Here is a 27958-nt window from a genome sequence, read left to right as displayed (position 1 = left end):
TTGTTGCGTTGGTAGTTCTGAAGTGTCATACTGTGGTGTCATAACCTCAATTAAGATTTAAGAAGTGAGGTTATGCAGTTGTAGAGTTTCGGTTTAAGGGGGATTATTAAGACTAGCAAATAAAAATGAGGGGGACCGCCGCGTTATTTAAGAGAGGCAACCCCCGAGAGCCTGTTCCGTTTCAAGAAATCCTCCCATTGAAGCTGAAGCAGAGGGTATCGGGGAAAGGTGATAACACTTCGGATGTGTGTTGTATATACGAGATGTCGGTTCTTTTCGCGTGTTTCAAGACACATGACTTTCACCAAGCCCCTTGTAGTAAGGAGATCGACGCCTTTCAAAAGTGTTACTTGAATCACCTGGAAAAAACCAAGTTGAAGAAGGAGCGAGAAGCTAGAGGGATTTTGAGTCCTGGCGAGAAGAAATTATCTTCTAGACAAATAAATATCCTCTTGGATAAGTTCCCGAATTTTAAATAGGCAGTGATGTAGACAATGGTTTATTTAAATATTGTAACACAATTTAGTACAACATACTTAGTAGAAAATGTATACCAAAAAAATAAACAACCATTCTCTATGAACCTTAATGTATGGGTCAAATTACAAATTTGTAAATATACTTTGAAAATCCGTGGATAAGTTTTTACACCTTTATGCTACAAATTGAAACAAGCGGAAACAATGTAAACAGCGAAGATTAATAGCAATACCGGGCGAACGAGGCCCACCAACTGTACCTGGAATGATCACACCCAGCATAGAAAAATAACTCTTCTTTTCGTCTAGATCTATAAAACGTGAAATTCATGTAAAACATATAATTTAAAAGCTTGTTTTTTAAATACATTAAACTTAAAATAACATATTACAGAACAAAATAAAAACTACACCTAGAATAAACTGTGTTACCGTTGATGGGATGGTGGTAAAAACTAGTCACTAACACAAGATGAGACTAAAACTGTAAAAACAAAGCAATGTTGCTTCGGGAGATCTCGCAGCACTCGCACTATTTACACCTCACTCACTTGTCCACGTCCACTTTTATCCGCTCCCGGAGCTTCTTGACGGGGGGCTCGTCGAGCTCCTCCTCCAGGCCTGGCAGTTGAATTTTGGTTTCAGACGCTTCGGACGGCTGCAACAACGCCGCATGAGCAAAACTATCACATTTAGACTGGAAAACCACGAACAACAAAAGACACGTGACATCACTTTTGTTGTCGCGGCTTCGAGCAAATACAATTTTAATTGAAATACCACATCGCACGTCCAGTTAAGACATACCTGTGCATCTATTCCCCCAGTAAACGTAAGCTATGTACAAGAATATATAGCATAAAGGACGCTGCGCTAACAGTAAATTCTTACCTGCACGTCCGTCCCCAAAGGTCCACATCCTTCCGCTTTACTCTTTACCTTTTTCTTTGCTTGCTTCTCAGCATTCAACATTGACAACGTAATATTTGTTTTTTTGTTAGGTTGGTACTGTAATTCAGGCGGTAGGAATACCCTCGTGTTCACGAAGTCGGGCTGAGGGGAAAAATACATTGTCGGTATTCGGGTTTCCGAAGGGAAATCCTTCAGATCGTAGTTCGTCGTTTTGGTTAATAGTAAACCAGAAGCCAGATCACAGAGGGCCCAAATTTTCTGCAAATTAATATTTGTAAAAAAACGGTAAAGTATGTAACGCGAAACTCACATAATTAATGCTATCGTCGTCCGGCCTCACCGCGTCCTTATGATTCTTCATCCTCTCGATGAGACTCTTGTAAAATCCGTAACTGAAATAGTCACTCTTCGTCACCAATGGTTCCAGAATGAACCAAAGACACTGTTTCGCCCGTATCAAATCCTGTACGTCGTCCCATCGACTCAACGCCGGGTCGTGGGCTAAAATGGGTACCGCAAACACGAGCATATAATCGGGCAAAATGTACGGTAGCTGGCTCATCGCTTTATCCGCTTGTCCTATTCCCATCGTCAAAGTCTTCACGTAATCTCTCCTTCTGTTAATATCCGCCATCATATAATTTTTAATGACAGTTCGCAATCGGGACTCGGTTTCGCGGCCCGCTAGCGCATAGTACCCCATGAAGTCCAACGGCAAGCATTTATTTGGTAAGCCTTTGAAAAATAAATAAATCGAAAATTGAATTATATACCCGGGTGTCTCGAGCTCACCTTTACTTAACCCCTTGTGGAGTTTGGCAGCGAAAGTCTCCCTGACTTGCTTCACCTCGTCGACCATCAACTGGGACAGATTATAGAACTGCTCGGCCGTATATTGATCACCTACACCTTTTTGTTCACAGACTTTCAACATGGCGCAGCCTGCTGCCAACCGTAGCCACGACATCTCAGACTTTAGTAATTTCCCTGACTGTAGCAGATCGCCCTTGTGAAGGATGAAAGCGTTCAACATCCGGAAGGTCTTCTGCGCTGAGGCCGTGTCCTGTTTGAGGCCCAGGAGCCAGCGGGCCATCGCTTTTAGACCTTCGATTTTGCAGCGGGTCTCTTCAGGGAGGTCCTCTTCGGCACACCACAGCTCCGAATCCGTCATGTCGATGTCGCGTTCGCCCACTTCTTTCACCAGGAGCTCCTTAACGATCTGAGAAAGAGAAGACGAAACAATTTTAAAGGATAAAATCACTTATTATGAATCTGGCTAGTAAATGTACACAAAAAAAAATTGTTGAGGCTATTACGACAGAACTTCCCTCGAGCCTGAAGTGCACCGTAACAGATCTCGCTTCTCTGAAAAATTATAAAATTGTTTTGCGATTTTTGTTTTCTCTATAAAGTAAAAACCAGGGGCGTAAATAACACTCCCGCCGCTTTTTTGGGTTGAATTCTGCAATTTAATTTTTTTTTTTGTTTCATCGGTTTTTCGATTTGCAATTTTTCGAATTTTCAAGTTTAAAGGTTTCTAAGTACATATTTCAATTTTCCAACTTTTAAATTTTCCGTTCCCTTTTATTTATTTTTTCAATTATTCGATTGTTCAATTTTTAATTTTTTTTATTTCTTCACTATTTAGATTTTGCAACTTTTCGATTTAAAATTTCTCAAGTCTTCAATTATTAATTTTACAATTTTCCGTTTCGATTTTTTGTTTTCTTTATTTTTAGAATTTTTTGAGTTTTTCAAATATATAATTTTTTGTTTTTTCACTTTCAAATTTTGCAATTTTTTGTTTCATCAATTTCTTGAGTCTCGATTTTTCATTTTTTTTTTTCAGTTTTACGATATGTAACTTCAAGTTTTCATTTTTCAGTTTTTCGATTTTGCAACATTTGGATATTTCATTTTTCTAGGTTTTGCAATTTCACGAGTTTTCAATTTTTCAGTTTTTCAATGTTCTGATTTTATAAATTTTCGATTTGCAATTTTTCGGTTTTCAATTTTTCGATTTTTCACTTTTGATTTACAATTTTTCTAGTTCATTTTAAATAATTATGAAATAATCATTTTTAAAATTTTTCTTTTAATCGATTTTTCAATTTTTTGTTTCTTCTAATTTTCGATTTGCATTTTGTATTTTTTCAATTTTTCAATGTTCTGATTTTATAATAATTCGATTTGCAATTTTTCGCTTTTCAATTTTTCGATTTTTTAATTTTTGATTTACAATTTTTCTAGTTCATTTTAAATAATTATGTAATAAATCATTTTTAAAATTTTTCTTTTAGTCGACTTTTCAATTTTTCAATTTTATTTCTTCTAATTTTCGATTTTTCCAAATTATAATTTTTTGTTTTTCCAAATTCAATTTTTGCAATTTTTCATTTATTCAATTTTTCGATTTGCATTTTTTATTCCCTCAATTTTTCGACTTGCATTTTTTATTTTTTCAATTTTTCGATTTTTCACTTTTGATTTACAATTTTTCTTTTAATCGATTTTTGAATTTTTTTATTTTTAGAATTGTTCGATTTTTCCAAATTATAATTTGTTTTTCCAATTTCAATTTTTGCAATTTTTCGTTTTCTCAATTTCTCGATTTGCGATTTTTCAATTTTTTTTTCCATCAGTTTTACGATATGTAACTTCAAGTTTTCATTTTTCAGTTTTTCGATTTAGCAACATTTGGATGTTTCATATTTCTAGGTTTTGCAATTTCATGAGTTTTCAATTTTTCGATTTTTTAAATTTTTCTTTTATCAGTTTCTCGATTTTTATTTTTCGTTTTTTCACTTTTGATTTACATTTTTTCTAGTTCATTTTAAATATGTAATAATCATTTTTAAAATTTTTCTTTTAATCAATTTTTCAATTTTTTATTTCTTCTAATTTTCGATTTGCAATTTCTCGTTTCGTTTTTTGATCTTTATTTTTAGAATTTTTCGATTTTTCCAAATTATAATGTTTTGTTTTTCCAATTTCAATTTTCGCAATTTTTCATTTCTTCAATTTTTCAGTTTTTCAATGTTCTGATTTTATAATTTTTCGTTTTCACTTTTGATTTACAATTGTTACAATTAATGTTACATGTAATACTTATTTTTAAAATTTTTCCTTTCAATCGATTTTTAATTTTCTTTTTCTTCAATTTTTAATTTCTTCCAATTTTCGATTTGCAATTTCTCGTTTCAGTTTTTCTTTTTGTTTATTTTTCCAATTTTTCTATTTTTCAATGTTCCGATTTTATGATTTCTTGTTTTTTCAATTTCAAAATTTCGATTTACAATTTTTAAATTTTTCATTTTTACTTTTTCCTTCAATTTTTTTTTATTTTTTTTTCCAACTTTGGGATGCTTCAATAGATTTGAAATTTCACGAGTTTTCAATTTTTAATTTTGCTATTATGTGTTTCTTCAATTTTTCGTTTCAGTTTTGTATTTTCTTTATTTGTTTCAATTTTTCGGTTTTTTAATACTTTCATTTGACAATTTTTCATTTTTTCACTTTAGATTTTAAAGTTTTTCGATTTTTCAATTTTTCGTTTTTTCACTTTTGATTTAGAATTTTTCTAGTTCATTTTAAATAATTATGTAATATTCATTTTTAAAATTTTTCTTTTAATCAATTTGCAATTTCTCGTTTCGATTTTTGATTTTCTTTATCTTTGGAATTTTTCGATTTTTCCAAATTATAATTTTTTGTTTTTTCAATTTAAATTTTTGCAATTTTTTATTTCTTCAATTTTTCGATTTGCATTTTTTATTTCTTCAATTTTTCGACTTGCATTTTTTATTTTTCCAATTTTTCGATTTTTCACTTTTGATTTACAATTTTTCTAGTTTATTTTAAATATGTAATAAAATAATCATTTTTAAAATTTTTCTTTTAATCGATTTTTTATTTTCTTTATTTTTCGAATTTTCCAAATTATAATTTTTTGCTTTTTCAATTTCAATTTTTACAATTTTTCGTTTCCTCAATTTCTTGATTTGCGATTTTAAATTTTTTTATTTTTTTTTTCATCAATTTTACGATCTGTAACTTCGAGATTTCATTTTTAAGTTTTTCGATTTTGCAACATTTGAATGTTTAATTTTTCTAGGTTTTTGCAGTTTCACAAGTTTTCAATTTTTTAATTTTTCGTTTTTTCAGTTTTGATTTAGTTTTTCTAGTTCATTTTAAATATGTAATAATTATTTTTTAATTTTTTCCTTTTAATCGATTTTTCAATTTTTTGATTTTTCAATGTTCGATTTTATAATTTCTTGTTTTTTCAATTTCAAATTTTCGAATTGCAATTTTTAAATTTTTCATTTTTACTTTTTCCTTCAATTTTTTTCAATTTTTCTTTTTTCCAATTTTGGGGTGCTTCAATAGATTTGAAATTTCACGAGTTTTCAATTTTTAATTTAGCAATCATTTGTTTCTTCAATTTCTCGTTTCAGTTTTGTATTTTCTTTATTTATTCAATTTTTCGGGTTTTTAATATTTTGATTTGACAATTTTTCGTTTCTTCAATTTTGATTAGCAATTTTTGTAGTTTTCATTTTAAATATATGTAATAATAATAACAATTTTTAAAATGTTTCACTTTTTCAGTTTTACTATTTTTGAATTGTTATATTTTTCTATTATTGGATTTTAAAACTTTTTCATTTATTAGATTTTTCCATTTTTCGATCTTTCAACGTTAGTTTTTCGACGTAACAATTTTGACGATCTTATCATTTTTCGATTGTACCATTTTTGGCTTTTCAAATTTTTTGATTCGATTCATCTTTTCTTTTTTTCAATTTTTCCGATTCGAATAAAAAAAAATGGAAAAATTGCAAAATTGATATACTGAAAATTAAAGAAATTGGAAAATCGGGGAACTAAAAAATCAAAGACCGAAAATTTTAATTGAGAAATTGAGAAACTTAAAAATCGAAAAAATTCAAAAAACGAAATATTGTAAAATTGAAATTTAAAAAAATTGGAAAATCGGATAATTGAAAAATCCAAAAACTGCAAAAATGAAATATTTAAACATTTAGGGGAACTGAAAAATCAAAGACTGAAAATTTGAAAAACTGAATAAACGAAAAATTATAAAATCGAAATAAACGTTGAAACAAATAATCGAAATGAAAAAAAATCGGGAAAAGAAAAATACTGAAAAATTTGGAAGTCGAGAAATTGACAATTGAAAAAATTAACGCTGAAAAACCGAAAAATCGACTCATTCATTAATTTTATTCAGTCACCCTGTAAAATAATTCAAAAATCTATGTGTCCATTGATAAACCACACGCCTAGATGCATAATATTTTGCATATTTCAGAGAAGAGAAGAATTTTAAGGTTCAAAGTTAAACTACAAAGCATTGTTCTACAATTTTGATTTTTTCCTATTGTTGGTGGGGGTGTTTATCCAAATTTTGGTTAACCTTTTACCATTTAGGTATACGATATTACTAATATACATATAAAATTTGACAACAATCAGTTCAGTAGTTTCGGAGAGTATATGTCTAATAGAAATTCAGACAGACATCAGACTGGCAGACGGAAACGGGAGACCTATTTTTTCGTACTATAGACGTTATGAAACGTCAAAAGAACATAAAAGAAGCCAGGCGTTTAATAAACTCGATTACAATACTTCCTTAGCTTACGCTCGCGAAGTAAGAATGTAAAACTATGTAGGTGACAGCCCAATAACACCCTTTGCAATATAATAAACCTCTAATTGCAACCGTTTTTCTTTTTTATAGTCCTACTTACCTTTCTAGAAACTATATTTTTAATTTGAACTTTATATCTCTCTGGAACGTTGAATGCGATGTGTCCTAGAGTAACGATGGCCGTCCTATAGTGGGGCGACTCAGGACACAAATTCTCTTTCACACTGTTTAAAATATCTGGAAATAGGTGCTCATGAAGAGCCGGCATGTTTTTATAAATACAATGGATAGCTCCTTTCGCTTGTTTCGGTGTCCCTGTTTGAGCCAAATTTTTGCAAATTGGGGCCAAATTGTCCATCAAATCCGGGAATTGCTCATCTGTAAACAAACAGGGATATAGAAAATATGGAATACATTTTTGGTTTTCACTACGTAATTTAAAAACATCAAGCTATTTAAATTAAAACTTACACAGACACCTATATTTCCCCAGGAACGTGAAAACCGAAAGCACCAACGGCGCCACGTTCTCGTCCTCCAGCTTCAGCAGCTCCATCAGCTGCTCCAGCACGTCGGTGTGGTGGAAATGACACGGGAACACGACGCTCAACATCACCAACAGCTTCAGCCCCCTGTCGCCAGCCGTCGCCGGATGCAATCCGACCTCGTCTATCGTGTTACCGCCCTTGAGGCAGTCCTCCACGTAGCCCACCAACAGTTTGATCGCCTCGTGGTCGATCATCACCGAACTGATGCGCTCCAGCAGCATTTTCACCGTGTTGTAGTACAAGTTGGTCATCACAGGTTGTCCGAGTTTTTTCAGCACTGCTGCGGTCGCTTCGGAGCACTCTTGACAGCTGACCGACGGTCGCGCCACCGTCTCCATGGTCTCGAGGAGGGCCTGGTCGCGTTTTAGGTGGCTGCTGAATTTCGTGAGGAATTCGTGGGCTTTGACGGGCTCCGGTAAACATCTACAAATTTAACCCGTAGATGAAGCTGATCGACCATGATTTCTTAAATTTTCACAGTCAAGAGGCATTTGTATAGATGCTATTAAAAATTGTAAACAATCTTAAATTAAAAAATTAGGAAGCAATATATCGTCAAATACGTAAAATCTAAAAGACAAAATAGTGGTATGTACTCTTAGTAACATGTTTAACTTCGACTGTTTATGTTTATTCAGTAGAATTTTTTAATTTTGGCAAAATGTGGTAAAACTGTATCAGTTACGAGATCTGGTAGGTTTCTGTTTCTGTCTTCGTCCGACAGACAGTATTCCCACAGTAAGTCGGACGAAGACAGAAGCAAAACATACCATTTTACAACACCTTGCCAAAATTAAAAGAATTCTACTACACTTCGAAAGAATTACACTATTACCACAATCAGATAACAAAAATCAGCGACGGCACGCATTTGTGTTAACAGAAAATAAAATTTTATTAATCAATGAAGCTACAATGGAGCAAAACATTCCTAATATTATTTTGGGTGCGGATTATAATTATCATTTATTATTATTAAATATAGGTGGGCGCGACATTACTATATTCTTACATTTTCAAAATAATGGGGCGAACCGAAAAAAAAAATCGAAACGTTTCGAATTACGAACCTTTCACCTGCAAAGGAGATCTCCCCACCCAAAGACCCGTTAGATAGGTTTGCCTGGCTACGTATTATGTGACTAAAGAATAAAAAGGTTAGAACAAACAATAATAATTATAATAATAATAAACAAAAACAGGGTGGATTCTTGAAGTGTGGGAATAGACTATTTTATGAAATTTAAGTTGGCATTTATTGTACAAAATTTTGAGGGGTGTCATCACCTTGTGGCTGAGGATAATTAGACAAGTTTTGGTTAACATTTTACCATCTATTTAACATTCCTAATAAACATACAAAATTTTACAACAATCGGTCCAATAGTTTCGGAGATTATGTCTAATAAAATCCGGACAGCCGGCAGACAGTCATACGGAAATGAGGAACTATTTTTTCGTATTCTAGGGGTCATAAAATGTCGAGAAAACATGAAAGTGGCCAGTAGTCCAATGGATTCGATTATATTTCCTTAGGTTATACTCGGGAAGTGTAAAAATTGGTCGAAAGTTGACAGAACTTCTCTCGTCTCTGAAGTACACAACAACAAATCCCGCTCCTTCGATTTGCTGAGATTTTACTTATTTTGCGATAAGCTCTACAGGGCAAAAACAATGTAGATAATACTAGTGACAGAGTAAAAAAAAAGGTCCATGATGGGTAGTACTACTTCTTTGAAAAATTGTATTAAAATTTGATTTTTACTTCCCGAGCGTAAGCAAAGGAAGTATTGTAATCGAGTCCGTCAGTCGACTCTCTACTTTTACGTTTTCTCGGCCTTTCATAATCCCTAGGGGACGAAGAAATAGGTCTCCCGTTTCCGTCTGTCTGTCGTCCCGGATTTTTATTAGACAGATAATCTCCGAAAGTACTGGACCGATTGTTGCGAAATTTTGTATTTATATTAGGGATATCGTGTAGATCAGGAGTCGGCAACCTTTTTAGGAGAGTGGGCCACTTCAAAAAAAAAATTTACGCGGGCCGCACAGCAAAAAAAATCTTTATACAGAAACAATTTTATTAGGATTAATATGTTATAATAAGACAATAAAAATAAAATCTAATAATATAATCACATAAATAAAAAACCTGATTTTGTTGAGAAGTAACATTACAATTCAGTGCGACTTTTGCTGCTGTATCATTTTTGCCAATTCATCCAAGTCGGCATCAGTTTGCGATACAGAAATCCTGAGAATGTTTTGTAAATTGTCATCAGTCAATCTTGTCCTGTATTTTGTTTTAATAATATTCATCCGCGAAAATGTTTGTTCGCACAAATAAGTACTTCCAAAAATGCAAATCATTGATTTTGCAAAATTCTTAACATTTGGAAATTTATTTTCGGGTAGGCTTGAATAAAACAGTGTTAAATTATTTTGATCAAAATTATTTTTATATATACTATTTGCCTGTAAATCTATTAGTTCTAGTTGTAAATTTTCCGGTGCATTTGTCACATCAAAGTTAAAAGGATTTTCAAATATTTCGATGTCACGTTCTTGCTCAAAAAAATCTTTAAATCGCAAACAGAAATTTTCTTCCAGTAATCTCAAAGAATTAAGATAAACATCATTAGGAATACACTGTTTGTCATTTCTTGTTAACACTGATTGTAAAGTAGGAAAATGACAATAATTATTCCTCTCAATTTGTGAAATAAACAATTTTAGTTTTAACCGAAAACTTTTAATTTCTGTAAATAACTCATTAATTAATTTTCCCTTTCCTTGTAGAATTATATTTAATTTATTGAGGTAAGTTGTAATGTCAACAAGAAAAGCTAACTCGCTTACCCACTGAAAATTTGATATTTCTGGTATACTCTTTTCTTTGTCTGTCAAAAATATTTCAATTTCAAGTCACAAATCAAAAAATCTTTTTAAAACTTTTCCACGACTAAGCCACCTTACTTCAGAAAAGTACATAATATCTTCATATTCTGCATCGATGTCATTTAAGAATTCTCGAAAACTTCGATGATTCATACCATTTTTGCGAATGTAATTAACGGTTGATATTACAGTGTCCATAACATTTTTCAAACTAACAACTTTGGCACAAAGTGCATGTTGATGAATAATGCAATGCAGTTGTAAAGGGGTAGGTGTAATATTTAATTCCGTGATTTTTCTATTAATCAACCCCATTAAACCTGTATTACGACCTGTCATGTTCTTGGCACCATCTGTTGTCACACACCTCAAATTTTCCCATTTCAGATTGTAAATACTAAAAACATTTAATAGTTCCAAAAATATATCTTCGCCTTTTGTGCTTCCATGAAGACTTTTCAGTGCAGCTAGTTCCTCCGTTACACAAAATTGTTTATCAATTCCACGGATAAAAATCAACAGTTGAGCGGTACTAGTAATATCGTTGCTTTCATCAAGAGCAAGTGAAAAATATTCAAATTTTGTAGACATTCCTTTTAATTTACAAAACATATTTGTCGATATATCTTCAATTCAGCGAACTACTGTGCGCGCAGACAAACTAATATTTGCAAATGTCTTAATTTTATCCGGACAAATTTCATTCACCGCAGTTAAAATGCACTTTTTAATAAACTCTCCATCAGTAAATGCTTTGCCGTGTTCAGCAATTAATTTTGAAATTTGTAAACTCGTTTTAATTAACGCTGAATTTTGTTCATCACACTTTTTAAAAATGTTTTGTTGGGCATGTAATGACTTTTTCAAAGAATCTACTTTATTTTGCCTCAATTGCGATTCTAATTGATCGTACTCATCTTTATGCTTCGTGTCGTAATGACGGCGTAAATTAAATTCTTTAAAAACATTTACAGTTTCTTTGCAAATTAAGCATAATGCTTTATTAAAGTTGTTAATGAAAAAGTAATCAAAAGTCCATTTTTCATTAAATACGCGGTTTTCTTCATTTAACTTTCTTCTTTTTCGAGTTTTATTCATTTTAACTAAAACAAAAAAATAATAATAATAACAAAAGAAAAAAAACTTATGTGTTGCTAATTACAAGTTTTGCAATAAAAAGCAATGAATATTTTTCAAAAAAAAAAATATAGAATACCTCTTTTTTCAAATTTAAGTTTTAAAATGTAAAAATACAATCAATTGATGTCAAATTTAACAAAAAAATACGTTGTATTAACTTACCTTTCAATGTAAATTGTATAGCAATAATATTATATTTTTTCTTATCAAATTAATTTGGCACTGCAAGACAATGTGATGACACTGATTTCGCCACAAAATAGATTAGTATTATAGAAGCCACACGTTCCTATAATTCACACTCTTTTGGAGTAAGTGGACACCGAACCAGTTGCAAGCGTGTCACAAAAAATGTGTGCATTTCCAGGCAAACAACCTTGTGTACCGCCTATTTCCGGTGCAGTTTACTGAGTACAGATGGTACAAATATTTCTAAAATTTATGATAGCCCACTTTTGTCCTTTTACAGCATTTTCGGGTTTTGTAGATCCCAACTTACTGTAATTATGCAGTTATTTTGTCTGGAGCTCAAGCGGGGCGCACAAAAGTTTACGGCGGGCCGCAGGTTGCCGACACCTGGTGTAGATGGTAAAACGCTAACCAAAATTTGTCTAATCATCCCTACCACTAATGGGATGACGTCAGTTCAAAATTGTATATGGTAAATGGGTTTTAAATTGTATATATTGTATAAACACATGTAGTTTATGACTCCGAATTGAGTTTTTACCCGAAACGTCCAGATTTTTGAAAAAAAATCAAAATTATGAAACAATATTTTACAATTTAATTTTAAATCTGCAAAACCGAATGCTTTGAAATCTTGCAGATGGTTTACAGTTATGACAACCACGATAAATTTTTAATCAAAATATATTTACTTATCCCCTCCAAAAAATTGATGACGTCAGCTCAAAAGTTTGCCGAATAAATCCTATCTTAGATGTGCAAAATTGATGAGTCTGTAGTTGTGATTTATCATTCCATTCATATTTTTTGGATTTGCATATACAGGGTGACTCGAAAAAAAAAAAATAAAGTGTGAATTTATTTTATTGATTTAACCAGGAACTACAAAACCGAATGCTTTGAAATCTTGGAGATGTTTTAAATTTATCATAAGCAGGGTAAAATTATGATCGAAATGTATTTGCTCATACCCCATAAAAATTTGATGACGCCACCGCAAAATTTTGCTGAAAAAATGCTTAAATGTGTAAAGAATGATGAGTCTATACTTGTGATTTATCACTGCATTAATATTTTTTAGATTTGCTTATACAGGGTGTCTGAAAAAAATGAATGCCCGAGTCTATTAATTTTATTGATTAAATAAAGAATTACAAAAATGTAATACAAAAAATACATAATAGGCTTGCAGTCGTCACGTTCCCGACAGTGAGGGAAGTACTGTCTAAACTCTTTAGACCAATTTTTTGATTTTTTTTTCGTGAACCAGTGACGTAAAGACAACCCCGCTGCTTGGAATTTGCAGGGTAGCAAATTCCAAGGGGGTGCCGGTTTGTAAAAGTGTGGACAATAAATATAAAAAAAAGCAGGTAACCAACGGAAAAAATGTATTATCAGTACATACTTAACTTCGATTGTTTATGTTTATACATCGTAAGAATGCGGCAAATCTGCACGTAGCAAGCTCCCTGAATTAAATGATTTTATGTTTTCAAAACACAGGAGGCGACTACAATTATTAATTAAGCTACAACGCAGTAAAACGTTCTGAATATTATATTAGATAACTAATTGTTGTCACAATTTTTATTTTGTTATTATTAAATATAGACCTGCGCAACATTGCTGTATTCTCAAATTTCCGACGTCATTAAATTGTTGGTGGAGATGATTAACCCAATTTCGTAAATAACCTGCGTAATAAAAATCGATACAGACAGACAGAAACCTATTTTTTTTTTAGGTGCGACTGAAGACTGAACTGAAAATCATTTATGGTACTCGTAACTTAAGACAAATAGCGATAACACTTATCAACCTGTAGACGTGCGAGTAAAACAAATTAAATTAAAAGATGTTTTCTAACCGGATCACAATGCCGACGGTCCAGACTTTTTTATTGCTCTGACTTCCGCTTATTGAATAAAACACTACATTTTATTTTGATTTTCGATGTTGTAATTCACATTTGGTTAATTATAACTTATCTAGATCTAGGGGAGGCTCAGCCTCCTCTAGCCTCCCCCTAACTACGGCCTTGTCTAGGGAGTATGAAATATCGAGAAAATATGAAAGTACCAAATTGTCCGATGGACTCCATTACTGTACGTCCTTAGGTTATCCTCGATAACAAAAACAACTTGAAAGTGCTTATGTTTATACATCGGAAGAATGTCACGTAGAAATTAGTTTGATTTGAATGAGTTCGTCCCCTCAAAACAGAGGATCAAAACTATTACGTGGTAAGCTACAATCGACAAAATGTTCTGAATATCATCATTACTATTATTCTTTATTAATGGGGGCAAAATCAGTTTTATCTTAACAAATACTAGGCCCGCCCACCCGCCCTCTACTTTCCCAGAGGATATGTCATTTGCCGAAATCAGTCTTATCTTACCAAGTACTAGCCCCGCCCACCCGCCCCTGTTTTCTCAGACGATACATCATTTGCCAAAATACGACTTATGTTAGCAAGTACTAGCCCCGCCCACCCGCCCTTTATTTTCTCAGAGGGTAGTACTTGTTAAGATAAGTCTTTTGGCAAATGACATAAACCCTGAGAAAATAGGGGGTGGGTGGGCGGGCAAAATCAGTCTTATCTTAGCACTTGCTAAGATAAGACTGATTTTGCCTCTATTAAACTTGAAAAAACTTGTTCAATTTAAAAGGTGTTAAATTGCATATTTCACAGTAACTAGTTAAATTCCTAAATCTGATTGGATATTTATTTTTTAACAACTCAGTCATTAGTTTTTTTTTTTTCTGAGACACCCTGTATAAGCAAATTTAAAAAATATTAATTATGTATTAAAAATAAATAACAAGTATAGACTCATCATAATTTGCACATTTAAGATAGGGCATTCAACAATATTTTGAGGTGACGTCATCAATTTTTTGGAGGGGATAAGCAACTATATTTTGACTAAAAATTTATTATGCTCTTCATAACTTTAAAACATCTGCAACGATTTCAAAGCGTTCGGTTTGGCAGATTCAAAATTAAATATGCAAAATGTTTTATAATTTTGATTTTTTTTTCCAAAAATCTGTACATTTGGGGTAAAAACTCAACACGGATTCATAAACTACATGTGTAGGACTATGTTATTTTATACAATTTAAAACCCATTTACTACGTATAATTTTGAAATGACGTCATCACATTATTGATAGGGATGATTACACAAATTTTGGTTAGCGTTTTACCATCTACACGATATTCCTAATATAAATACAAAATCTGACGACAATCGGCACAGTATTTTCTAAGATATGACTGATTTTGGCAGATGACATACCCTCTAAGAAAATAGAGGGGAGGGTGGGCGGGGCTACTATTTGATGAGATAAGACTGAACAATATCAAGAGTAGTCACTAGAATGAAGAAGGGGTGTAGAAAAAAACAAACCCATCCCCTCCCCCATCTCATTTCTCTATTTCACTGCAAGTACTAGCCTCACCCACCCCCCTCTATTTTCTTAGAGGATATATCATTTGCTAAAATCAGTCTACTCTTAACAAGTCCTAGCCCCGCCCACCCGCCCTTAATTTTTTTAGAGGATATGTGATTTGCCAAAATCAGTCTTATCTTAGCAAATACAAACCCCGCCCACCCCCTCTGTTGTTGCAAAAAGATTTAGACAATTTTCAATCATTAAACCTAAGATGTAACCCAAAATACATTTCCAAAGCTTTCGCACATTTATTTTTCAATTTATCAATAATATTAAACATATAAACCAAGTTTTGGCGTCTACCAACTTTTGGATGTCTTTAATTATTGTTAGTGACTAAATGGTATTTTAATGAGAAAAAAATTATATTGCTACGAAAAAACCCATATGCCGCCCCGGTACGACGCCTATGGGCCGTCGAGAACTTTCTGGTCTGTACGCAGATGATGACTCATCGTCAATGATAGCGACCGAGCGGCGGAGCGCTAAAGGAAAAGCCTGGAAGCGGATGTCGCGAACGCCAATCCAGAAAGATCCCGATCGCCGTACATCTAGAAGGAAGACTGAGTCCACGAGACTACAGTCAAATTGCGCCGGAATTATTTTGTACATAATCGCTGTGTAAAAATCAGTCGTGTAATTCGAGTTATTAAGAAATAAATTGTTGAGTTTAAACCACGCCGAGTTTATTCACCGATCAATCTAACAATATGATTTTAATTTCTAGCAAACCCAGACAAGAAAAACGCTTCCTTATTTCTTCGGCTTTATGCAAACCGGAAACTGGAGAGAAAATTGGTTACCTCTTAAAATCCCGAAAAAGAACAAGTACAGACCCCGCAAACGAAGTAGCGATTTTGTTCTTTTTTAAATGAAGCAACATTTTCAAACAGTGGTGGAGTTAACAAGCATAATTATCATTATTATTATCGCCAAGAAAACCGCACTGAATCAGAGAAAAACAATTTTAAACAAACTACTCAACAAATGTTTGGTGTGCGATCCTTGGGAACCAAATTATTGGTTCCTATTTCTTTATAGACAATTTCAACGAGAATTCTTATTTAAATTTTATTGGAACCAATTTACTATTATTATTTCAAAATATTAATTTTTATGTTTTCATTAAAACGGTGTTCCTCGGGAGGCGTTTATCCACTTGACGTTACTAAAGAACACATATTACGTCCTTGGATTTTTTTCTATGGGGCGGTTAGAGAACTACTTTGTTGAACTCCATTTAACAACGTAGAACGTTTGGAAAATAAAATAAGAGAAGCGGCAAAACCTATCTCGCCAAATGTTTTATTACGGATGAGAATGCCATTTTTGGAAAAAATTGGAGGATGAAAGAAATGCCGGGCATAATTTTGAGCAGTTATATTAATTAAATAAATTTTGTTGATAAACTTCAAAAGCGATGTTTTTGGCAAAATTATGGTAATGTGTCCGAGATTGTTGTTTAATGTTTTTGATAAATAAATCTATACATCTATAAATCCTTTGAAAATATATTCTAGGTTGCGTTCATTATTTTGATTTATGTTTTGTTAGGTGCAAGTGAACGCGGAATCAGAAGTTCTCACCCACTTCACGTACATTTCCGTATATTTTACGCACAACAATCACCTTTATACCGATCGACCAAACTTGTTAACGAGTACAACAGCGATTTTAATGGTGCATCCATTAATACAGGTATTCACGAAAACCTTCAAATCTATCCAAAAAAAATTAAAACGCAACCAACAATACATCTGTGTAACAGTTTATGTAATCTTTCGAAGTAAACACGGCTATTTTGTTTTGATATGTGGAAATACACGTTAATTTTTAAGTTAGAAGCAAAAACAAACAAATTCAAAACAAGAACTCGTGTGATGTGAAAAAAATGTTAAACATGTTATTCTCGTTACATATAAATAGAATTATTCTTTATGATGCCATATCCGCAATAAACTACTATTACTAAATATACCACGTATTTCGTACCTGCTCAAAGCCTGGACTTTCGCTGCCATCTCCTTCTGCACGTCGGCGTTCGCCGGCCTCCTGTGTAATTCCAGCCACTCTAGAACTAGTTTTCTTACACACAGCTGGTTTTTCTGCAGCTCCATGAACGCCTTCGTCGCGTGTTCGTCCACCGTGCCCAACAAGTGATACAACTTCTTCATTCTCTCAGCCGGCGGCAGCTGGTACGGTACCAGACACGTATTTAGCAACCTCTCCACCAGAAGTCTGTCTTCCATCCCCGCCATGTAATACCCGTGCAGAATCTTGTCTTTGATCCACGTGACGGCCTTCTTCGTCGCGTTCGGCACGTCCGGATCGCTTAAATGCTTTCTGTAGATCAGCGCCAGCCCCGACATTGCTTCTTTCCGGATTTTGAACTTTAATAACAAAGATAAGAATGTATTAGTTGACTGAATTTACAACTTATTTTAGCAGCATATCAATAATTATTGCATAATTGTACTTTGTTTGATACTAAACGCGCCAATGTGTTTACCTTTTTGTCAAGGGTGCGCTCTTTCACGAACTCGAGAAGATCCTCCGAGTCGGAGACCACCTGGAAGTCGCGCCTGGCCGTGGTGACGATGGCCATCACTACTTCATACCGAACGTTTTCTTCAGAGTCGTGTTGGCGCATTTTCAGAGTGTCCGTGATGTCTTTGCGGAGATCCGGGTGATTCAAGAGGAAATGCATGGAGTACTGGACGCACTTGGTGCGGATTTGGAGAGAAATATCGTTGAAGCGGCCCAAAAAAGCGCGCCAGAGCGACCCGTGTCTTCGAGCCAACTCTGAGTCCTTTTCGCTGAACATGCGAGCTAGAAGTGCCACAGCCCCTAGTCGTTCGTTTTCGAGAGGGCTCTTCAATTTGCATTCGAGTTGCGGCAACACCGCCACCAAAATCTGTGGACAAATGTGGTTGAGTTCGTAGATGAGGTCATAAACTTTGCCGCAAATTTGCAGATTTTTGTCTTCTTTGCCCAAGATGAGAACGTGGTTGAAGAAGGCTTGGATGTAGGGCTCTAGGGTGTCTGAAGTCTTCACGATCAGTTCCTTCGCGAGAAGATAAGCGTTTTTACGTTGAGTTTTATTCGGTTCGACTATGTTCATCAAAATTATGTCAAGTAAATCATTGCTGACCATGTCGCTTTCCGTAATCAAAGGACACAGCACGTCAAGCATGAAACTCTTCACTCGCCCTGAGTGTTCGTCATTGACTATCTTGAACATGAGGTGGAACAGCGCACAGAAAATTTCCTGGCAGTCCTCCAGCTCGAAACACATATTGAACGACTTGACATAAGCTAAGTTCTCCAACAAATAGAAGTACCTTTTGAAGGCGGCGTCTTTGGGGTCTTTCAGCCCCGATAATTGCGTTATCAAGAACAGGAATATCGTTTTCACTTGATCGGCGTCTTTGTAGGGGGCGTCGGGGGCGTACACCCTCAACACATCCGCGATGCAACAAGCAATCAGCAACTGAACGTCTCGAGATGGGTGCGACAAAAACTGCTCCTCTGCTAGGTGTAGAGCCAACGGGATGTACTGTTGGTAAGCCCCCTCGTCCTGCCCCATCGCCTGCAACGTATGGGCGAGGGTTTTCAAGCGTCTAATCAACTCATCTGGACCGAGATCGTCGCTGATGGGGCGGCAGCCCGCAGGATACACGATCTCAGACATTTTCACCTCTGCAAAGACAATCGTGAAAGTGCGGCTGCGAAAAGGGGTGTTCTGGATAGGGGTGCGTACCTGGGCATCAAAACTCCAACGATGGGGTGGTCAAGGTACAACAGGCGGTTTCTTCGCGATGCGGCGCACTGGTTGAGACATAAGTTGAAAGCAGGGTTGGACTCAATTCATGTCGTCGGGAGCACGAGCATAGAGGCAAAAATGTGGGTTTTTAGATTGTTTGCATCGTTTTTGTGAGGACGCGTAAAACACATAGCACGAAACTTACAGCACAAACGCCATTATGGTTTTGACAGAGGGGACAACTTCGCAGCGGTGCCAACGTAATGGCGCCCGAAAGGGTTTGAAAGTGGCAGAAGGACAAAAAAAAAAAACATCGAAAAACTTCGTTAGAAGATGCGTGGTAAGAAATACGATTAATAACTTGCGTTTTAATCACAAAGTGCACGCAGTGGAAGCAGTGAACCGGTAGTGTGCCACAAATAAGGTTTTCAGAAATTCGATCATGAAATGCTTTCACCTTGCCTTTTGCACAACTGCTTGGCTGGTTGCATACAGCAGATCATTGACGATTTTTCGACACTTCTCCTGAATTTGATAAATTAAAATATTGTTTACAATAAGGGTAAAGATTTACACCAACACAAGACATTTTAGTACCATTTTCTTAAGAAATAACAAGATGATGATGATGATGATAATCAATAATAAATTGAAATCTACCTTGTCATTGGGGAAATTGGGAATACAAAATTAAAAAATATTTTCATTTGTATATTCTCATGGTATAAGAACGTCTTCTCGTAGCATGGTATAAAACTGTTTATTGAAAGAAAATACCTCATTTATTTCCATAAGTAGCACGTCACCACAATAAACCACATCATTTGACTATCCGCAAATTACATCAATTCTCATATATTGATCTACGTTAAGCATTCTTAATTGGGGTTCTTACAGAGATCCAAAAAAAGCTCGTTGTTTTACACATAAAATATAAAATATAAATGTACGTCTTGCGCTCAACGTCGATCAATTTATTTACAACGTTCTGTGGGTACCGTATATGCGAAAAAAATATACGAAGTGAAAGAACAAGATGAACAGTACTGGAACAAATTTGCCAATTCCTTTCACCTCTGCCTTCGCAGCTATTTTTTATTTTTTTCTCTTAAAACACTTATTTTCCGGGAATTTCTTCTCCACCTAAAATAAAACCGTTTCAAAATATATTATTTTTCACTTTTCACCGTTTTCCTTCCCGTTACAAACCACTCCGATCCAGTGACCTCTGAACGGCGCCAACTTCACTCTGGTCTGGGTACGAAAATGGCGTCGCACGTTAAGTTTTGACATATTTATGGTATTATTATTATGCTTGTGTAAATCGTTTAAAACATTAGTAATCCTCAAAAACCGCTGATACACCTCACAGTACCCCAGAAGTCGAGAATCGCGCAACAACTGGTAAGATCCTGCACCCGTCTGTTTCGTGTTAACATCCTTTGTTGTTGCAGTGACCCCTTGAAATATGTTTCGACATTTGCTCGAAATGGCAGGTTTGGGCTCTTCCTGTTCCCGAGACTGCTCGGGCCGCGGCGAGTGCAACAACGGGACGTGCATGTGCGACATTCGCTTCACTGGAGAATTGTGCGACGGTCCCAACGTGCCCTATCATGCTGGCATCGGAGGTGTCTTCTTCCTAGTGGGACTAGTGTGTGCTGTGCAGCTCATAATGTGCGTCGTGTCGGAGTACCAGCGGATGAAGGCACCCACATTTCTGAAAGCGTGTCGGATCACCACCCAGAAAGCCATCTATTTTGTGATGTGTATAGCCAGCTTAATACGAGGGGCGTACTTCATCTCACCGGTTGGTATTTGATTTTTCCCGTTTGGGTTTATATGTAAATTGATTTTGGTGCACGGTCAAAAACGATTGCGGCAAATAGTTGTTGATTGTGTAAGTTGCAGTTTTTGATTTTATTTTTTTTTAAACTTAATTCACTATTAGAGCTAAGACATTTGATATTCATGAGGGCGGTGACTGTACCTCTCACTTACTAATAGCTGCAAAGAAAAAGAATGTGATTACTTGTGTCACAAATGGTGTGACATATGGTTCAATTAGTATAGAATTTCTTTGTTAAAGCAATCCTTGTCACATTTGTGTGAAATATGAACAAATTTGTACAGTGGGACTATAATACTTTTTAAGTTATGTTTTAGAAGAAAAATTGCACGTAAGTCTACTGCAAGATCACCTAGTTTTTTTTTTTTTTAAATTAAATTTTTCTCGGAGAAGTTTCAAAATATATTCTTTGATTAAACACATTATGAAATATCTGATTGTGTTTTAAAATAAGCAGGTGTCACAACGCATTGTGTTTTGTATTAAATGATGCGTCATATGTACAGATTTACATACTTAAAAAAAGGAAAAAACATATATATAATACACAGGTTCTTTATTATCCATTTTTAAGATATTTATGTTGCATCTAAAAAAGTTAAGTACTGTACAACATATCCAGCTTTTTCGGAAAATTATAAATTTTGATTTTGCAATTTTATTTTTTTAATGGTAACCCCTATAACTCAAAATAAAAATATGTATGTAGTATTAAAGTAAAAGTAAAGAATCATGGTATGCGTATGTTTCAAGTCAATTTTTCCATTAACAAATTCTGTAATGACGTCATCAACATTTTATGTTTACAAATTTTATTTTTTTATCAGCTGAAAATGAAATAAATATGTGAGTAAAACGACGTTGCAATTTAAAAAAATATAGGTTTGAGTCGCGACGCCGACCCCAAATGTGGGTCATAATTACAATGTACTGAATTAAGCTTTCTCCTTCAAGCTAAAAACAATCGCGTTTACAGAATCTCAATATTTATTCGTTCTCAAAATATAAGGCCGCGGAATTTTAACTGGGACAACCTGTATATTTGAATTACATATTACAATCCATTGTTCATTATTCTTTCGTATTCACATGTGGTGAAATTGTTTGACGGTACATATCAGGAAGTGTTTCAAATTAAGATATTTCTTATCATAATTACTCGCAAAACGACAACTAATGTAACGAACTTCAAGGACATTTATATGTACATATATTTAATTTAGAAATCAAGGTGAATTTTGTGAACCCTTGTCTGCAATTTATTAATGTTGCAATTGCCTGTTACTATATATTTCAAGCGTATAATTATGTATTAAATGTATTAAGTTTGACATAACTTCACAATCATGCAAAAATTTTACAGAAATTAAAGCGACGGTTTCCAAAAAAACTGAAAATAAGTCAGTTTATACTTTTATTATTTTTTTTATTAGACAATTGTTAAAACTAACGTAAAAACTAAAACTATAAACATGTATCTAATATTTTTTTTTTAGATGATCGATCTTAGTTTTTTAGACGTATTCCGTATTAAAATACTTATTAAAAATGCTAAATGTGCTAGGAAAGGTCGTTTTCGGTTGTGCACTCCGACGAATACAAAAGAAAAAGAAGACTTTAAACCCCAAACTATTAATTTTCCTCTTTTCAGGATTCTTTCGAGTACGGGTGGTCGTCGAGCCTCCTCTCCTCCTACTACCCCCTTCTCATGTCCTGCTCGTCTCTCATCGTATGCTTCTGGGCCGAGGCAAGTAATTTAGTCACACAATCCCACAAACGCATTTGTGGTCGCCGTCACGATTTTATTGCATTTTCTACAAGTCAATAATGGCTTTCTGACCAATTATGGCCACTTTCAAGGCGGTAATAAATTTGTTTTGTGTTTAGGTTTTCCACTTGCAAGGCATTCGCTGGGACAAGTCGCACTTCTTGTCCAAGTCGTTGCTGGGATTCGTCACGTTTAACATCATAAGTTACAGTTTGTTGCTGGCGGAGGTGATCACGACGAGCCTGGCTGAACCACCACCAAACGATCCCGGCTTCTACAGTCATTTGTTTAATGGGTGCTACGCTGTGCTGTTGTTCATCGTCGTGGTGTTTTTCTTGATTTATGGAGTTGAAGTTTTCTTCAAGGTGAGTCAAGTGTGATTGTTTTGATTTGGTCAGTAGGTATTTGAGATAAGGGAGTATGAATTACACGAACGGCATTTCCCGTGAGTCTCTAAATGTTCCACAGTTATTAGTTCAATTTAATAATCGCGAGTTTATGAAAATAGCGAACAATAGCATTGTTAGGTACTGATTGTTGTAAGTAGAAATATGTTTGTGCAGGAATCGTTTAGAATTTTCTGTGTTAATGTATATAAAAAGTAATAATGGCGATTTTGCATTTTCGTATTTTACGAGCTGTGAAGCTATTACAATACTTCTCCTAGCTGTCAATTTTGGATTTATTTAGTTTCGTTTCGTTGTGTATCTTCAGTAGCTGCCAAATTTACGTCAAAATTCCTATTGATACTAATGATATAAAATCAAATCCTTGTTTAATTTTTCTGATAAGCAAAAACGATGAAAAAGTTGTCGGTAAATATTTACATTTGAGTAATGTTTGTTTGTTGTGTGTACGTCTATCAACAATAACGCAAAAACGTCTCGATCGATGACTTTCAAATTTAGTGCAATCTAGTAAGTGACGATCTAAAAATCAGCGTTTTTGCTTTGGTAAAATGCATAAGATAATTCTAAAAAACCACATTTAATACTCCTGTTGTAATCTTAAGTGCTGTTTTTACATCTCTTTCAATTGTCTTTTATCGCATTACAAACAGTTCAGAATAGCACTAATTACCTCCGTGTCGTAACTTACAACAAAAAAACAATCAAACTACGCAGAATTCCTTCCATTTACATAGTTCCAGCTTCCAGCGTTCCATATCTTAAAAAAACAACATATCGATACGAACAAACCTCTACGACCTCTACCCAACCTTATCGATCCCTCAAGCACCACAGCAATTATCTCCCGCCTAATTATCTCCGCATCGATTTCAATCTCCACATATCGACCACTCTCCGATCTCGTTCCATACATGTCGTCACCGCTTCTCCCAAACCGTCTAAATCGTTCTGTCTCCAGGTCCGCGGCGGCTTCGTCGGCAAGCCCCTGCAGCTCGCCAGCGCCGCCTCCGGCGAGTCGGAGCCACTCAGGTCCGAAGATCTCCGGCCCCAGATCAACATCTCGCAGCTGCACCAGTCGCGTATCGGCCTTCTCAGCCAGGCCCTGATGCTCATCACCATCGTGGGGTTCCTCTTCTCGGAGACGCTGTCCGAATTCTGGAAGACGAAGGTGCCGATCGTTTCGAGGAACTGGCACCACGTCGTCTTCAGGGTGGTAGAGATCGGCGTGGCCGTGTGGTTCCCGGCGGTGTTGTGGAACTGCATGCAGCCGTCGGAGCTGTGGATACTCAACCCGCAGAAGCTGCTCGCGAAGCTCGACCAGAAACCGCAGGAGTTTGTGGCGAGCACGAGCGCGGCGGGTAACGACGACGAGGCGTTCCTGGACAAAAGGGAGTGCTGGATATGCTACGATGCGGATAAGCAGGTGAGACGAGATTTTTTTTAGTAATAGCTGGTGTTCTCAAATAAAGCAGTTTTTTTTTTTTTTCTGTAAATAAGAAACTACATTATATGTTTTTTGCGATAGGAGCCACTGATCCAGCCCTGCGCGTGTACCGGTGACGTTTCCAGCGTCCACCACGACTGCTTGAGGAGATGGTTGATGGAGAGTTCTTCGGGAAGTACAGAAGCTTTGAAATGCAAAGTTTGTAATTACGAGTACGACGTATGCAGCACGACAAAGCTGGATTGGGAAAGGGGATTCACTTCGAAACATTGGGGATGTAATGCTGTGGTGATCACGTGTTTATGCGTCGTCGTGGCTGTGGCATGGATCATTATACAGCTGTACGATAATAGTTATATACGGATGTTGAGCGCTAGTGTGGCGCTTTTAGTCATCTATGTGTGTATTAAGTAAGTACCTCATTTTTTAAACGATTCAGTCAGCGTTATCTTGAGATTTTTACTGTTTTTTGTGACGTCTTGTGTTCGCAAATATTCCTCCAGCTCGACTAGGAACCGCGCCCTCGGCTTCTGCCAAGTATTTCGGTGTTATTTAACCTCAATTCCATTTAAATGTTCAATTATTATAACTCTGATATTAAACTACAACTGAACAAGTGACAAAGTTTCAAAAAGAGCAATAAACAACATTTAAATTCGCCACACACTTTCGTGAAATATAAAACAGAATTCTTATCTGAGATTAAAATTGAACATCAGACAATTTTATGATGGAAGCATCAATCAACAACATATTTACAAAACAAACAAACTAGCAAAGATATATAAAAACAAAAGATCTGGTGTGAAATAAACTTGTGAAGATAAAATATTACGTGAGGTTAGAAACTGAAGAGCATGAAAGTTTACATTCAATTTAAATTATACAACAAAGGTACTGAACTTAAAATTGTGAGATAGAGAAATGAGATGAGGTGAAAATTGCAAAACTAACAAATTTACATGAGATTAATATTTGACACACGTTATCAACGATTCAAACAAAGAGTTTACATTATGTTCAATTATGCCACACTTTATCAACGATTCAAACAAAGAATACCACTATTACCATTGATCTAATAAAGGAATGGATGGAGCCTTGTATACGTTTCCATACGCGAGCGAGTGTAATCAACATAAGAAAGAAATAGCTAGAGCGGTTATGCATCAGTGGGGAAAGGACGGCTGACCACGTATCACGTGCTGGGTGGCACGAAACGCTTCATTTGAACGGAAATTAATACGTTTTCTTAGGAATTTGTTCAAACAATCAATTATAACAAACGTCTGTTAATGAAAACTATATTTTTACAGTTAACATATTAAATTGTGTGGAATTTTCTACTAAAATCTATTTTCTAAATCCACGTACAAATAACTAAAACAATGATCAATAGATATAAAATTCCCGCTTTTTGTAGCAATAATCCGTTTTTTTCGTAACTCGGAATGTTTAGGGAGTCTAACAAATTTTTTAAATTATTTACGAAATCCTTCGTCTGTGTATCTGATTATTACCTATGAAGTGAAACAGGATTGCTTTCTTTGCACGTTCTATGCAATTATACGCACAGCACGCTTTCATAATGTTTAACAAATAGTCCAATAAAATACAACTTAAGAAGATTGTAGACATTTAAATAAGGTAACTTGAGCCTAAAAAACGTAAATTTGCAAAAATACACCTTCAAACACCATGCGACAGCACGAAAGAAACCTCCAGCAACACAGTGCTCTGCAGTTTCGCGTCAATGTATTGCCACCCAGAGAGCCCTATCTTTGTCCCACTGTGTTGACAACGCGCGTCTCTCTCTAAGTTAATTCCATATAATATTATTTCTATGACTATTACTTACAACAATTTGTTTTGAGCGTTTATATCGTGGACTATTTATCCCTAACAAAACACATGATAAATAAATAAACTCAAAATGCGTCCTGCCTTGCGAGGAAAAATGCGTCTCGGGGATGTAATTAAGGAGAGAAATCTTTAATCCCCCCGTCAGTTCACGATATTATATTATGAATTCTGCTGCACTTTTTTACGGTCTTTTTCTACAGTGGGGCAACGTTAGGTTAATTTAATTACCGCAAATGAACTATTAGCAATCTTATGTGAAGAATTAAGAAGTGTTATAATGTAACACTTAAGTATTAGCATCCAGAAACTTATTCATAATTCGTTAAACAAAAGTGAGTCCTGATTAAGTGAATCTCATTAAATCTCCTAATGAGTGTTTATCTGAATAAGTCTAATGTCTGTTAAATTGTGTTAGAACCTGTTCACGATTAAACTCCTAACATGAACTGTGAATTTACAAACAATAAATCAAATTTACACGTGTTAGCGTCGGTCGAAAATTCGCATTTTTCCGAATAGAAAGCCGCAAGAATTAACTCCGCGCGCGTTGGGGAAATTCTGGCGCCGTCGTCGTTACAATTAATTTTCGTTAAACAAAGGATTTCTCCTTTTTATTAACTACCAAACCAACTAAACTTACCACGTGGTTACATTCACAACACACACACCAAAAGTCACGCTTTCACCACCCTCCACCAAGCAGCCATCTTGGCCCTACCAACCCTCTAACTAAAAATTGTAAGCAGAACTATCAACTACCCAAAAAGCACCAACGTGCACATGGTTGCTTTTGTTTAACGATTTTTTTAATTTTTTTTTTAAGGCCGTGTGTTTCATTATTTCTAGTAGTCGCACCAAACATCATCCAGGTTTAACGTGTGCTTTAGTGCTCCGCTTCTTAATAATAACTCCAGGGCTGTATTTTTTTAAATTTTACTTACGGTTTTTTTTTCTTTTGTAGATTCCTTGGCCAAACCACTCTCAGCGCGTACCAGCGAGCCAAAGTCGCCGCCCTCAACATCGGCAGTCACGTGACGACCATCAGCGGGGCGGTAAACGTCGAAACAAACGATTCTCAGCCACAGGCCGCCCTCTAGTCTCGAGAAGCGGTTCTAACAAACCATTTGTGATATTTATCCATGTATTATTAGACGATTATTCTTAGTGTAAACATTCACAAATTAGTATTTTTTATTATTTCGGTTCGTACTAATAGTTATGTGCAATTATTATTTTATTTATAAGTAGGAGCATGTTAGTGTTCGTGTTACAGTACTGTTTTAAGTATGATTACTTAGCTTTGGGTTCTGGATTTTCGTCCAGTTGTGAAATGCCAAAAATGTACATAGATTTGTCTCATAGTTACTTCAATGTTGGAGGGATTTATGCTTGAGTTGGTTCGTTGACCGTTTTTTTTATTGCCGTGTAAATAGGATGGATATTAGAAGTTAAGTTCTGTTGGTAGATCTTTGATGAAGTTGTTCCCGTGTTATTGTAATCATGAAGTTTCATGGTAGAAATAAAACGACACGTCGCATATTTAGCTTTGTTTTGTTAATTTA

The 27958-nt window shown here is 35.1% G+C and overlaps 3 protein-coding genes across 4 annotated transcripts; 2 read left to right on the top strand and 1 right to left on the bottom strand.

The window, feature by feature from the left end:
* The first annotated feature begins 8 nt into the window (after positions 1 to 8).
* On the top strand, positions 9 to 583 carry LOC135124535 (small ribosomal subunit protein mS37). The gene has a single exon (XM_064049663.1). The coding sequence runs from the start codon at positions 126 to 128 to the stop codon at positions 477 to 479; it is 354 nt and encodes a 117-aa protein (XP_063905733.1). The 5' UTR covers positions 9 to 125; the 3' UTR covers positions 480 to 583.
* Pds5 (precocious dissociation of sisters 5) lies at positions 484 to 19337 on the bottom strand. Of its 2 annotated transcripts, XM_064049660.1 has the most exons (10): positions 19063 to 19337; positions 17812 to 19001; positions 17295 to 17692; positions 7540 to 8039; positions 7169 to 7446; positions 2184 to 2610; positions 1702 to 2126; positions 1371 to 1649; positions 1287 to 1316; positions 484 to 1137 (listed from the first exon to the last, which is right to left on the bottom strand). In XM_064049660.1, exons 2-10 carry the CDS (start codon positions 18991 to 18993, stop codon positions 1027 to 1029), a joined length of 3630 nt encoding a protein of 1209 aa, XP_063905730.1. In that variant the 5' UTR covers positions 18994 to 19001; positions 19063 to 19337; the 3' UTR covers positions 484 to 1026. The 2 variants fall into 2 exon arrangements, with proteins under 2 accessions (XP_063905730.1, XP_063905731.1); XM_064049661.1 differs by lacking the exon at positions 1287 to 1316 and having other exon boundaries at positions 19063 to 19330.
* Positions 19338 to 20297: 960 nt separating this feature from the next.
* Positions 20298 to 27939, top strand: LOC135124527 (uncharacterized). Its single transcript, XM_064049655.1, has 7 exons — positions 20298 to 20469; positions 20520 to 20872; positions 22563 to 22658; positions 22799 to 23044; positions 24048 to 24512; positions 24615 to 24943; positions 27358 to 27939. Exons 2-7 carry the CDS (start codon positions 20534 to 20536, stop codon positions 27491 to 27493), a joined length of 1611 nt encoding a protein of 536 aa, XP_063905725.1. The 5' UTR covers positions 20298 to 20469; positions 20520 to 20533; the 3' UTR covers positions 27494 to 27939.
* The last annotated feature ends 19 nt before the right edge of the window (positions 27940 to 27958 follow it).

Source organism: Zophobas morio, unplaced genomic scaffold, assembly GCF_036711695.1.
Source record: "Zophobas morio isolate AGI-343-1 ecotype UQ-CSIRO unplaced genomic scaffold, CSIRO_AGI_Zmor_V1 ptg000007l, whole genome shotgun sequence".
Taxonomy (NCBI): domain Eukaryota; kingdom Metazoa; phylum Arthropoda; class Insecta; order Coleoptera; family Tenebrionidae; genus Zophobas; species Zophobas morio.
The sequence above is the reverse complement of the archived record's forward strand: the minus strand, read 5'-3'. Positions and strand labels throughout refer to the sequence as shown.

What these genes read in the sequence shown, in the direction of transcription:
- LOC135124535 (XM_064049663.1), top strand. Translation starts at nt 126, where the DNA reads ATGAGGGGGACCGCCGCGTTATTTAAGAGAGGCAACCCCCGAGAGCCT.
- Pds5 (XM_064049660.1), bottom strand. Translation starts at nt 18,993, where the DNA reads ATGTCTGAGATCGTGTATCCTGCGGGCTGCCGCCCCATCAGCGACGAT. An exon ending in AAAATATAGTTTCTAGAAAG is followed by an intron (nt 2,611 to 7,168) that starts GTAAGTAGGACT and finishes TCTCTTTCTCAG; the next exon opens with ATCGTTAAGGAGCTCCTGGT. An exon ending in CCACAAGGGGTTAAGTAAAG is followed by an intron (nt 2,127 to 2,183) that starts GTGAGCTCGAGA and finishes TATTTTTCAAAG; the next exon opens with GCTTACCAAATAAATGCTTG.
- LOC135124527 (XM_064049655.1), top strand. Translation starts at nt 20,534, where the DNA reads ATGTTTCGACATTTGCTCGAAATGGCAGGTTTGGGCTCTTCCTGTTCC. An exon ending in TCGTATGCTTCTGGGCCGAG is followed by an intron (nt 22,659 to 22,798) that starts GCAAGTAATTTA and finishes TTTTGTGTTTAG; the next exon opens with GTTTTCCACTTGCAAGGCAT. An exon ending in GAGTTGAAGTTTTCTTCAAG is followed by an intron (nt 23,045 to 24,047) that starts GTGAGTCAAGTG and finishes TTCTGTCTCCAG; the next exon opens with GTCCGCGGCGGCTTCGTCGG.